Here is a 13,266-nt window from a genome sequence, read left to right as displayed (position 1 = left end):
TGAGACCCATGGTGGATTAAAAAATCAACAGCATTTTAAAAGCGGTTTTCACCCCCACCTCCCGGGGAGAACAATAACATCCTGTTTTTCCGTGTGGTTGCTGTTGCGCGATTCCGATGTTTATTGATGTAGATTAGTTAGTTGCATTGCGAAACGGATTGCAGACCATTTAGATGTGCAGCTCCTACAGTAGACGTTTTTTTTTTTCTCCACTCCCAATGATGCGAGTCATACAATGGCTGTGTGAAAGTGTTAGTATGGAGCTTCGGAGTCAGCGACACACTTGGATGATTCAGGTGTCTATTGTTGACCAATGAGACTCAAAAGTTGTCTCACTTCTCTTAAAATCTCTCATGCTGGTGAAACTGTTTTCACTCTTTGCCCTTCTTTTCCTACATCTCTTTATTGCCCAAAGATCATGGTCATTGTTAATTTCCTGTTAGTATTGACATTGTAGCCTTTTGTGCTCTTACAGACATAACACCGGGTTATTTCAACTCCCCCCTCTGGGTCAGTCATGCTGAAGCTCTTTTTTTTTTTTTTTTTTTTTTTTTTTTTTTTTTTTTTTTTTTTTTTTTTTTGAGCTTCTCTCAAGCAAAACAAAGGGTCTTTCAGTGGAAAGCGCCCACTGCACCGGGCAGCGGCACTGATGCTCTGTTTGTGTGTGTTCTCATAGCTGCACAAACACATGCTTGTGACTGTACCCGGTAGGGTTCAGCTGAAATGGGTGCTTAAAGGCTGATGAAATAGTTTTGATAAGAGGCTGCAGATCATTTGGGTTGATACTTTAGAATTCTTAAGTTTAACTTTTTGCGTGTCAAAAAGGACTCAAACGTTTGGGCGAAACAAGGACTTTAGACACTTATAGGACATGGAAAATAGAGGAATTACACCACCGGTCAAAAGTTTGGGGTCACTTAGAAATTTCAATTCCACTCCATTACAGACAGAATACCAGCTGAGATCAGTTGCATTGTTTTTTTTAACCAGGGCAGCAGTTTTCAGGTTACATTATGTGCCTACATAATTGCAAAAGGGTCCTCGACTGTTGTAGAAAGAAGTGGCTGATCTTTAATGCAATATCTGCATTGGCCATTATCATCCAATGTTCCAAAGGCACATTCTGTTTACTAGTCTGATATCATTTTAAAAGGCTAACTGAGAAAACGTTGGAGAAATGTCCAGAAATGGTTTATTTAAAGGAACACACCGACTTATTGGGACTTTAGCTTATTCACCGTATCCCCCAGAGTTGGATAAATCCGTACGTACCCTTCTCATCTCCATGCGGGTCGTAACTCCGGCTGGCGCACCCACCGCTAACCCAGCTTAGCACAGATCCTGGAGGTAACTGGCTCCAACTAGCCTACTGCTCCAAATAAGTGACAAAATAACGCCAACATGTTCCTATTTACATGTTGTGATTTGTATAGTCACAGAGTGTACAAATAACAAGGTCACATGAGACACAGCCATCTTCTAACCGTATACAAACTGGGGACTATATTCTCAGAAGGCGAAGCACTGCTGCTTCTGCTACTTGGGCGGAGTGATTTGCGCAACACCTGAAAAGCACCGTTGTTACTCTCAGCTCCTCACCACGGGGCTTCTCAGGTGCTGCGAGCAAATCAGTCCGCCCAAGTAGCAGAAGTTGCAGTGCTTCGCCTTCTGAGAATATAGTTCCCGGTTTATATACGGTTAGAAGACGGGTGCGCCAGCCAGAATTACGACCCGCACGGAGATGAGAAGGGTATGTATGGACTCGTCTAACTCTGGGGGATACGGTGAATAAGCTAAAGTCCCAACAAGTCGGCGTGTTCCTTTTTAAGCAGGACATCAGATGTAGGCTTTAGCGAGGTGACAGCCTTTGGGGCTCCTGGTCTTTGAAGTCTTTGTTGTGGTGTACATCATGTAGGACAGACAGCGGTGCTTTGATTGTAACGTATACCTTCAGATCGAGGGGAACTCCCTGCCCGTGGGATCTCTATATGATTGCTGTGATGTAAGTGGGCCTGAGGCCGTGCAAACGTTACATTAACCTGTGATCCTAAAACCAGACATTTTGTAAATGAGGAAAAATCAAAAGTGAACACCTGCGTGAGTTCAGGTTTCACCTTCTAGCCTTTTTATCTAAACTGCTTTGATTAGCGTGTTTGTCGTGAACTTTTGGAGTGCATTTTGGCAAGCGAGCAGGCTGTGAATATGGGAGTAATCTGTCAATGAGAGACTTTCAAAAAAGAAAGGAAATAATTGGCAGATTTTGCACACAATCGCCAACCTGCAATTGTCAAAAACCAGAAAAAAAAAAAAAACGAAGGCAAGGGCTACCATCAAAGCACATGTGATCAGACGCCAACACTACAGGGCATTCTGACTCGATAAGCATTTTAGGATGGGACCACAAATAAAACCTAAACATTGATCAATATATTTGTTTGACATGTGAGTTAAATTTTTGCTCCGGGCCCTGTTCTGTCCCGGCTTCTTCCTGTCCGCTCTTCAAAAGGAGATGGATTATTCTTTCTATTTTAAAGTAGTCGTGAGTCCCATATGAGCAGGTCTATTTCGAGCAACTGTTTTAACAGCGCTATCTGTTGTGTCCTTTTGAGAAGTGGCGACTGTTCAGCCTTCCTCTCAACTCTGCCTCTGTTCTTTGTTTCGCTTGATTTCACCGTTTTTTTTTTATGGAACTAACGGAAGTATTAATGAGAGAGTTTTTGAATAAGGTGGTGCGAGTTACTTCTGGGTAGTGATATTTAGTGTTTGGGCTTTGGATATTGTGGTCAGAGATATAATAATATTAGACTATCTCTCAGAGTTGGATTTCCGAATGATTATTTTCAATACGAAGATGAAACCAAACTGAATAGTTTGTCTTTTTATATGAATAATATGTATTTAGGGAGCAAACACAGCTAATACACACACAGTTGATGCTTGGTCAGATGTTGGGAGCACACTACAAAAAACACCCCACTACACAATGGAAAAGAAAACGAAAAGTGTATTAAAAGGCATCTAAATTTGATCCAGATGTGATGTAAGTGTAACACACTCTTTTGATACTTGATGCGTTTTGATCAATCTCAGTTGTACCCAAGTGATTGTAATCAGCTTGATGACCAGTTTTAGGAACATGGGTTTGGGGAGCGCTTACTTAACAACTAATTAAATTTTGAAAGCATACATTTAATGAGTAATTACAAAGCAGACATGCACCTTAGGGTCCACTGGATTTGGGGCAACACACACGTGATCAGTCAACTAAAACAAGTTAATGATTTTAATTCCCAAATCTGAACACAAAAACTAGTCACTGAAACCAAACCTAATGTAGAGTTGAACCACCCCCCTACACTCACTCTCTCTCCCTCTCCCTCTCTCTCAGCAGCACTGTACATGCCTGCAGATTTCATGGCTCTTAACCAAACACAAAGACTCCATTATGGCTCCGTTCATTGTAATGAACTCACTTTCTCCTCTCCTATTCCTTCCTCCTCCCACTCTTCCTCTTCACTTTCACACTTTCACCCACATCTCTGAGATTGGATGTGAAGCCACATTTTCCATTTCATTACCTCATTCCGATATTGGAGTTGGGAAAGAAGAGAAGAAAACGTAAAAGGAAGTGTAAGGAAGGCAATGACTAGAGGTAGGAAGGTGTGTGTCTGTGTAATTATCAGCCCAGTAATTAGGCCTTGTTGCCTGGTGTCTCCCCCCTCGCTTGCCCTTTGAAGTTTCCTCCACCATACTACCCGGAATGCACTTGGGAGGCATAAAGGAGGGAGCAGAGGAGGGATGAAGTGGGGGTTGTCGGGAATGTGGGTCAAAAAGTGTGAAAAAGAATTTCTGGAGATGCTGATGATGAAAGAGACAGAATGAGAGTCGGGGGGGGTTGGGGGGGGTCTCAGTTCTCCCTCTATGTCTCTGTCGATGGCAGATTGCTTGTGCTGCTTTTCATGTTGGATTCCCCCACCCCACACACACACACACACTCACTCTTCATTCATATGTGCCGATGCTGTAATCTCAACACACACAGACACATACACACACTCGCACACACATCACATGAGCCTCTTTGTTTTGGTTTGCTGCAGAGATAAAACCCAGCTCTGTTACACTCCTCTGTAAGGGAGACAAAGAGCGCTCATCTCACATACAGTGAGTTTGTGTGTGTATTAGGGAGAGAAAGTGTGTATGTGTTGTCTGAGAGTGTTTCCCCAATGCAGTCATTATATTTCTGCATTGTGATCTTTACGACCTGGATTTTCAGCCTCATTAGCTGGAATGTTATTTCCCCTTTTCCCCATTTCTAGACTGTCTGATAGCTTTTTAGTGTGTGTGTGTGTGTGTGTGTGTGTGTGTGTGTGTGTGTGTGTGTGTGTGTGTGTGTGTGTGTGTGTGTGTGTGTGTGTGTGTGTGTGTGTGTGTGTGTGTGTGTGTGTGCCGTCATCAGATCAGCATGCCGATAGGGCCAGCATGACATACTTCTTTCCTTTCTAAAGTGGGCTAATCTTCAAAAGTGGGCTATGTATATAAATTTAAGGAAATGGACATAACAGAAATTCCTTCTACTTCTACTCATCAATGAGATGAAGTACCTTGGATGTTGAGGGTATCAGTGGTATTTAATAGAGTGCCGGCGTATTCGCTGCAACGCCTGAAATGGTAATGGAAATGGAAATGCAGCCTTAGGACTGTGGGAGGAAGTCCGAGGACCTGGAGAAAACCCACGCTAAAGGGATTAAAAAGACCTTACTTTGACTGCCACGCAACTGGGCTTGTAGCTCCGCCAACTCTGTGTACTGCCCCATCCGTATCGTTCCACTCAATGACTTATAGACGGAAGTGTTTTTTATTTTTTTTTTATTTTTTTTAAACTGGCGCGAACTGGGACAAATGCTGATGCGTCAGTTTGGAAAGGGGCGGTTCCACAGGATTAGAACAGCTGGTGGAAACTGGTGATACCTTCCAGGTTGTCACAACAGGGAGGACATGAAGAAACTCCACACGGAAGAGCCCAAGCCAACCAGGGGGGTCAATCCCTGTGTGTGAGGCGACCGTACCACTGCACCACTGTGCCACCCAACCAAAAATATTGTCTTTACTGTTATTCCATGCATTCTTCTTCCTTGTCAAAACCTGCCACTTACATTAGCCGTAACTAGACCACCAGCAGTTGAGCGATTCGGGTGCGTTATGCTGGTAGCATAACACACCTGGGGCCCTATTTTAACGATCTAAGCGTACGGCGTGAAGCGCATGGCGCAGGTGCGTTTAGGGCGTGTCCAAATCTACTTTTGCTAGTTTGTCAGCAGAAAATAAGGTCTGTGTGCCAGGCGCATGGTTCAAAAGGGTTGCACTTAGTGTCTTCATTCATTCATAGGTGTGTTTTGGACCCAACATGCAATAAACCAATCAGAGAGTCATCTCCCATTCCCTTTAAAAGCCAGGCGCGTTTGTACCTTGGCGCATTGCTATTATGATGGCGGATTTGCACCGTAATATTTTTATTTGTAATCTTTTGTGTGTGTGTGTGTAACAAGCATAGTGTGTGTGCGCTGTGCACGAGCCTAGTTAAAATAACAATGAAATGCTGCGCTATTGACTTTAGACCAGGTTTTTGTTGGTCAATGGCGCGATCACTTCCCGCTGCCTCAAGATAGCAATACGCTAAGAACGCACCTGAACACACCTCCCTGTAAGACCAGCGCGCCCATGGGCGCAAAGATGGGCGCAAGTGCATTTGCTATTTAAACGACGCGGGCGCTGGAAGGGAAATTGACAACTGCGTCGGTCTTAAACTAGCAAAGACACTTGCGTCAGGCTTTGCACTGCGCCGGGTGCAAGATAGGGCCGCCGATGTGTAGCCTCGAGCCACCAGCCGCCAATGTTTAAACTTTCAATTATTCCAAAACCCATGTTGTAAATGTTAAGCTCCACAGTTCATTCTTGGCCTTGGAAACAACAGTTGACTCTTAAGATAATTACAGGGTTTTAAATCTGAATTGGATTTATTGCTGAGCAAGTTTGCACTTGCAAAGAATTTGCCTTGGTGTATAAGTTGCATACAGTGAACAATAAACATATTAAAAAGGTAATAAACAATAAAGGAAAGTACTGCTACAGCCAAGAACATTGTCAAATTTTGACCATTTGGTGATGCAAATAACTGTTGGTCACTCAGAATTTCCAGCAACCAAAATGGTTTTGGTTGAAATAAATCCCTGCGTCCATTTCAAGATATTAATTAGTAAAAAGATAATGTAGTATAATCTATTACATCTGGTTAATACACTATAATTGAAACTACAATGGTTAACCCCTGTTAGAGTTCTAGCATACTACAGACTGGTATTCAACTTGATTTGACTGACAGCCGTAGTTACTCCGTAAGTCCTTAACCGACAACATAAAGAACCCGGTTTTAAAACGATAATTCTACAGTGCAGTTAGCCTAATATTCATGGAACAAAATCTTTGAATCAATAAATTCCTCTTCCAGTAGCCTGTAGGGTTTAATTAGACCAGCTGCTGCCAGCTGAGAGGATATTCAGGTCATGTCCCTAAACATGCACACACGCAAACCTACAAAGCGTTTGTGTTCTCCCCAAATGCTGTGTGTTGCAGTACACAGAATCCGATAAACAGGTTGTGGTTGTGTGTCGTTGTGCGGTTGCGGTCATACGTCCCAACACTGATTGATGAAGTGTTTCTCGCCATGCAGTGTCATGAATGACAAATTGATGAAGTGTGTGTGTGTGTGTGTGTGTGTGTGTGTGTGTGTGTGTGTGTGTGTGTGTGTGTGTGTGTGTGTGTGTGTGAGGGTGTGTGTATGCAGACAGGCAGATGGTGTCTCATGAGTATGAGGGGAGCCAACGGCCTTGAGAGAGACTGTAAGCGAGAAAGAGCGAGAGATTGTGACAGCAGGGGTCAGTTTGTTTTGTGCTGAGGGTCGGGCGGGATGGGCGGGGCATTTCTGCTGCTGCTTCCTCACTGCATTTCCTCCACTTACCCAGAGTGCCCGTTCCTTACACGCACGCACACACACTGACACACAGACACACAAACTGACACACACACACACACACACACACACACACACACACATACACACACACACACTTACTTGCATGGGGCGTTTACACAGCAACACAATGAGCAGGGACTGGCTTGAGGCAGATCGAGCAAGGTGTTTCCTGTGACCTGGCTGACTGCTGCGTCATCACAAACACACTCGTCTGGAACAACACTTGTGTGTGTGTGTGTGTGTGTGTGTGTGTTAACCAATTTGACTCTCTCCTCCTTCAATTAGAGTTCATTAATTTCTCCTTTTGTATAAATGTGTGAATGTGTGTGTAAGTGACAGCAGCTGGATATTCCAGTCGGTGATATTCATCCTTTATTCATGCTTTGTTCATGCTTTATTCATGTGCTGTTCCAGCATTTGTAGAGTGAATGAATATTGGATTAAAAGCAGCTTTATGTTATTCATGAGCTGAGAAATTTTGGATTGTACAGAGGCTTGTGCAATCCCCCACGCAGTGCACACACACACACACACACAACCAACAACAACAACCCAGTCCTCTGAATGTTGCATTTGTCTACTTGTGTTTAAGTCCATTTCTGCAGAATTAAAGTTGACTGTGTGTTTCTGTGTGTCCCCAGGCCGTGCGCTGCCCTGCAATGGAGAAGATGAAGAGGATTAAGAAGCGCCTGTCGTTAACACTCCGCTCCAGTCAGACCATCGACGAGTCGCTGTCTGAACTGGCCGAGCAGATGACCATCGAGGATGGCGGCACCAAGGACAGTGGTAAAAATTCAACATATTCAGTTTTTGTTTTTCAAAACAAATGTGTCGAATGGGAAAAAAATCCCCAATAAGACATTAAAGCTGAGGCCGGGCAGTTTTCCGGATAAGGCAAAAAAGAAAAGAAAATACAGCTCTCCCCTCTCTGTCCTAAGCCCCTTCCTTCATACAGTAATCTGTACGAGTAGTCGCCATTAATTTCAATCAGCCCCATTGTGATTGTGATCCTGATGCCATTATGTAGCGGCAATTTTATGAGAATTACCATTCTGTTTTCTTTGCAAACGTGTGGGCATATAAAGCTCTTTGCAATAGCATACTGTGAGTCGAGGTTTTAACTAGCTACATAAACATGAACTAGAATTAGCCCCAACCGTGAGCCTTTGGCTACGGTTAGCAGACGGCTAAACTATTAGAAACTTTTTCTCTCCATCTCTGAAATTGTATCTGTCTTTGTCATTCTCGCTTTTAGACTCTCTTTTTGAAAAGTCTGTATTCATTATTTTTTAGCTACTTTGCAGTGTAGGCAGTTGTTGCCATTGCTGGAACAGCAACTTTTTTGTTGCAGGATTTTCCGCCATTGAATCAGGGTTGAATCACCATCTGAAGGGATGTGCATGCGCATCTGCATTTGTAGAACAGCCAATAGGAATGCCTTCTATCTCAAATGACCTGTGATTGGCCAAAGTCTCCCGTCACAGGCTAGATTTTCAAAAGCCTGAAAACAGAGCCAAGAGGAGCTGCACAAGTCTAGTTTTATCGCGGACTACTTGAATTACAATATGCTGAAAGACTATTATAGCATTTTTGACCAATGACCCAAAAAAAGAAAACTGCCTACCCTAGCTTTAACCTGGTGAAAGGCAAATTTTAAAAATAGTTTTTACTAGGAGGCTCTGGTGTATAAATAGCAGCTCATTTGCATTTTTATCCTATTTTTTTATTCATTGTGTGTAATTGGAAGATTTTCTGTGCTTGTAGCAAGAAGACCTCATTTACTGTTAACTACTGTATAATATTATCTTCTTGCAGCAGAAAACAACTTTTGAGTGTATGAGAACCTAAAATGTGCTTGACAAATCGGTTTAAATTGATCTTCTCCTTAAAGGTGCCCTGCCACACGTATTTCATTACTTTGTGGTAATGTCTGAAGTTCTACCATGGACTCTGTAACATTTTTTTGTGGAAAATATGCCTTGGTTACCTTGTTTCAAGCCATTCTAGCGTGGTATAGAAAGCCTACAGGAAGACTCAGCTCGATTTCTGCCAGTTCTCATTAATATTCAACAAGCTAAGCTGTTTGAATCTGATTGGCTAACAGCTAGCCAATGAGAGCCTGGCTGTCAGAATCCTTTACCCAGCCCAACTGGGCGAGCTAATGAATAGTAATGAGCTCAGGCAGTATGATGTCAGACTGACCAGCTTTTGTAATTGGCCTGATTTCTCTGCTTATTTCTTTTCAGTAGCTAGAGCTGACAGAGGAGGTAGCAGTTCATTTTCACATTCACAACATAACACAAACACACATGGACCTAACGTATTTCAAAAAAATGCAAGTTAAAATGGTTTTGTATGGCAGGTCACCTTTTTTAAAAATAAAAAATGGGGTCAAAAATTCCTAATGGATAAGCTACAGTTCATACTGTAAAAAACATCGGATTGGTTGTAGAGAATCAGTGCCACAAGCCAACCAGGGAAGGAAATTCCACTGGTCTGATTTTCACAATATCTTCCTGTACACAACACACACACACATTCACTCTCACACACACACACACAGAGAGAGAGAGAGAGAGAGAGAGAGAGAGAGAGATTTCAGTTTCTTGGTAGCTCTCAGGGGTATTTAAATTATGAAGCGTGGAAGTTGATGAAGAGAGAACGAGTACAGCATGTGTGTCAGTAACAGCTGTAATGGACTTCCAGTGAGTAGCTCTCTATCAAGTTATGTAACAGAAATAAGAGCAAGGGAGCTACCGTAGAAATAAAACGGATTGAAAGGCCATTTCCATTCAAATCAGTGTAGCAGAATGGTCAGAGCGGCAGCTATTTTTATGTGTACATGGACCAACCTCCGTACAAACTTCGATATAAACCCGACTTTTTCAATTCAGGGAGGTGAAGTTTTTCCGTAACGGACAAACGAGCAGTTACGAGGCAAAGATGAGTCAAATTTAACATCTTAGTGCTTCATCCACACAAAGTACATTGCTATCGCCAGATGAGTGACAACTTTGTTCGGCTCGTCTACTGTGATCTGTGTGGCATGGGGGCATGGCGGAGTTAGCAAGCTAGCTATCTGCCAGTTGTCCACTGGCTGGCTGGCTTGCTGCATTGGTGACAGAAAACGAGCTGAACATCAGGCTGGGTCTAACGGTCCGCTGACCCGCTGCCAGTGGCTCTTATAGCGCGTGTTCGCTGTCAATGTCAAATCCACGCTTCCCATTCATTTCTATGGGAGAAAACATGCAATGCACTCTGGTAGCGTCACAGGGACCTTGGAGAAGCTGGGCATCAAGCCACCCGCTCCTTGTCAGCATAAAGTTGAATCCAGTCAACTTTATGCAAATGAGGAGCGGGCAGCTCGACTCGCCTACTCTCAAAAGCTGTCGAAAATCTTTTAATCTGACCATTGTCTATCTGAAATAAAGACAGATTTGTCAACTACGTAGCCTATTTCTTGCATAACATTTTTCAGAAACATGTTTCCGTGAACTGTTTTCGTAATATAAGAGATCGTATTCCAAACAAGCTGCCATTATGGTCGGTATTGAAATCCAGGAGCAGACGGACCCTTGTGACGCGTTCGTCCAATCAGGTTCAGCCATCGCAGTTGTAGGAGGGTGTAGCCTGTTTTCTTTGCTTGTCAGTGGTCAGTGAAGAGAACCTGATCTGAACTGCTAGTGGAGATACCACTATTTTTTTAATTTTATTAGTTTATTTGTCAGGGACCATCCACAGTTCAGGCCCTGTACCAGAGTTACCTATACAGCTAATTTACATCTGTGGTCCCTGGGCAAGGGAGGTAAAAGGACAATATAGACAATATAGACAATACAGACAATACTATCAAAACAGGTAAAAACTTAACAACAAACATGTGACAAGCTTCACATATAAACCAGAATACAAAATATACATTCCATGTTATAAAAAGATCAATGATCACATAGTTGATTCGCCTTCAGCCAAGTCTTTAAGGACATTTTAAAACTGCTGAGACTTACACAATCTCTAATGTGAAGTGGAATTAAGTTCCACTTTTCTACTACAGTAAATTAAAAAGCTGATTCGACCAAATTTAGTCTTCCTAAATTGAGTCACCTCTTACACCCTTACATTATCTCTGCAAAATGACACATGTTGCTTGAGTGGGGTCGGTGCAAGATCATGGGTCAATTTATACAATTTATAGGCACAGAAAACTGTCAACGGTTAATAAGTTGTGTTTTTTATAATCGTGCAGTGATGGTAGTTTCTTAGTTTTTTGTCAAGAACTTTCACAGCTTGTTTGTAAAGAGTAGATAAGTGTTTTAGCGTAGTCCCACCTGCCTGGGACCAGCTTGTAGAACAGTAAGATAAATGTGAGAAGATCATTGAATGCAGATACCCTAGTCTGCAAACTCCATTTTGATTGTACTAAATGACCACGAGCAAACAGTTTAATGTCCTTTCATCCATTTTATTTCTAGTAGGAGCTACTTAACCACAGTCAACACACACACACACACACACACACACACACACACACACACACACACACACACACACACACACACACACACACACACACACACACACACACACACACACAACAACAGATAGCAGCTGAGAAGGTAGTGTATTCTGACACATTGGCAAGCACTTTCCCTGACATCTGTTATGGAACTTTCTGCCTGTTTAAGCATGACCGTACAGTTTGTCTTAAATGAGCTGCTGGTGTGATAGACACAGTAAAGTGATTGGCTGCCACTTGTGATTGACAGCTGCCAGATTAAATAGACACGCACATCCATCTTTACAGAATGCTTCCCATCATTAGTTTGGCTGTCAAGAAATACTTACAATGAATTCAAGTAGGAGAAGAAACTTTAGCTAGTTCCAGCAGTAATCAAGGTCAAAGGTCAGGCCCTTCCTGTCTTTAAAATAATCATGTGGTTAATTAATAATGGTGCAAGCCAAATGAAGAAGAAAATATGAAACCGTGATCTATCTTATCACGTCCACAGGTCTCCATTCTGATTGGTTAATGTTAATACTACTCACTCAGCCCTTTTTCAAGGAATTTTAGGAAACTAGCTTTCTTGCCGAGAGTTTGATGAGAATATCAATACCACTTTCATTCCTGTTTGTTAGATATGTAGCTGCAGCTGGTTAGCTTAGCTTAGCTTAGCCCGAAGAGTGGAATTAATATAATAGATAATAATCCGTTAGTTGGATTTTGTTACCTTAGCTAAGCTAACCATCTGCTGGCCATAGCTTTATATTTAGCATACAGACATAAAATTGGTATAGATTTTTCATTGAATTCTCTTAGCAAGAATAAGTGTATTTCTCATAACATCAAACTATTTCTTTACATGCTGTATTTTATCATTCTTTTCGGAAAACCAGTGAAAGGTGTACATGTTTGAGTCTGACTTGGCTAAACACAATTCTGCCATAAGCTCTGCTTTATAAGAATTGTTAAAATGAATTACTGTTTTATATATGAACCAATATCTCTTAAATTGAAATATGACAAATATTGTATCGTATTTACTGTCGATTGCTGAAAAGGTTTCTATTCCCTGCTCATAAAAGCATACAAATCCAAACTAGCTCTGACATTTTTACTACCTTGTTAATATGATTCATGCGTGCTCAACTTGTAATTCTAAAACGACTGACAAGCACCTGAGGGCAGCGTAATGTTAATTTGTGAGGTTGGCAGGTGGGAACACAGCACAGTCTGTGAGCTCAGAGTTGAAAAGGTCAGATGAACTACAGAAAGTTGCAGGAGCAGAAAGATAAACCCACAAGATGCAAGAGACTTACGGCCTGTCTAATGCAGATCAGAATGGGACTATTTCATATGGCTGGACTCTGACTGCCATTATGCCCAAAGGGAGAACACTGGGCCGTAATATCTGCGTACAGGGTTTGTGATTGCTTATTGAGGCCTGTGAGTGAGGCTCATGTTTTGCTTATTGATAAAGTAACAGGCCCTTTGTTAGCAGTTTGCAGATTATCTGTATCAGCAATTTATTTGCATGATAACCGATAAAGTTAATGAATTCAAAAGTCTACTCTGGCTCGCCTACAGCTCTGTGTCTGTCCCTCTGCTTCGGTTTCACTCATCACTGAGTCTGCCTTCATGTCCCGCCCACAACACTATCTGACTCTCTTTTACTGGGTTTTATGTTGAAAGTTTCTAATTTATTAAATCATTGCTTAAAGCATATAAACAAAGT

At 42.2% G+C, this 13,266-nt stretch overlaps 1 protein-coding gene across 2 annotated transcripts in view; it reads left to right on the top strand.

Annotated features, from left to right (window-relative positions):
* cdk17 (cyclin dependent kinase 17) overlaps positions 1-13,266 on the top strand; it is a 55,089-nt gene that overhangs the window by 13,845 nt on the left and 27,978 nt on the right. For both annotated transcript variants that reach the window (XM_028570769.1, XM_028570768.1), the window contains exon 2: positions 7,675-7,819. In XM_028570769.1, the coding sequence (XP_028426570.1) occupies positions 7,693-7,819 (127 nt within the window). In that variant the 5' untranslated portion in view covers positions 7,675-7,692. The remainder of the gene's footprint in view (positions 1-7,674; positions 7,820-13,266) is intronic.

This window comes from Perca flavescens, chromosome 23 (assembly GCF_004354835.1).
Source record: "Perca flavescens isolate YP-PL-M2 chromosome 23, PFLA_1.0, whole genome shotgun sequence".
In the NCBI taxonomy this organism is placed as follows: domain Eukaryota; kingdom Metazoa; phylum Chordata; class Actinopteri; order Perciformes; family Percidae; genus Perca; species Perca flavescens.
This window is presented reverse-complemented; position numbering and strand designations above follow the sequence as displayed.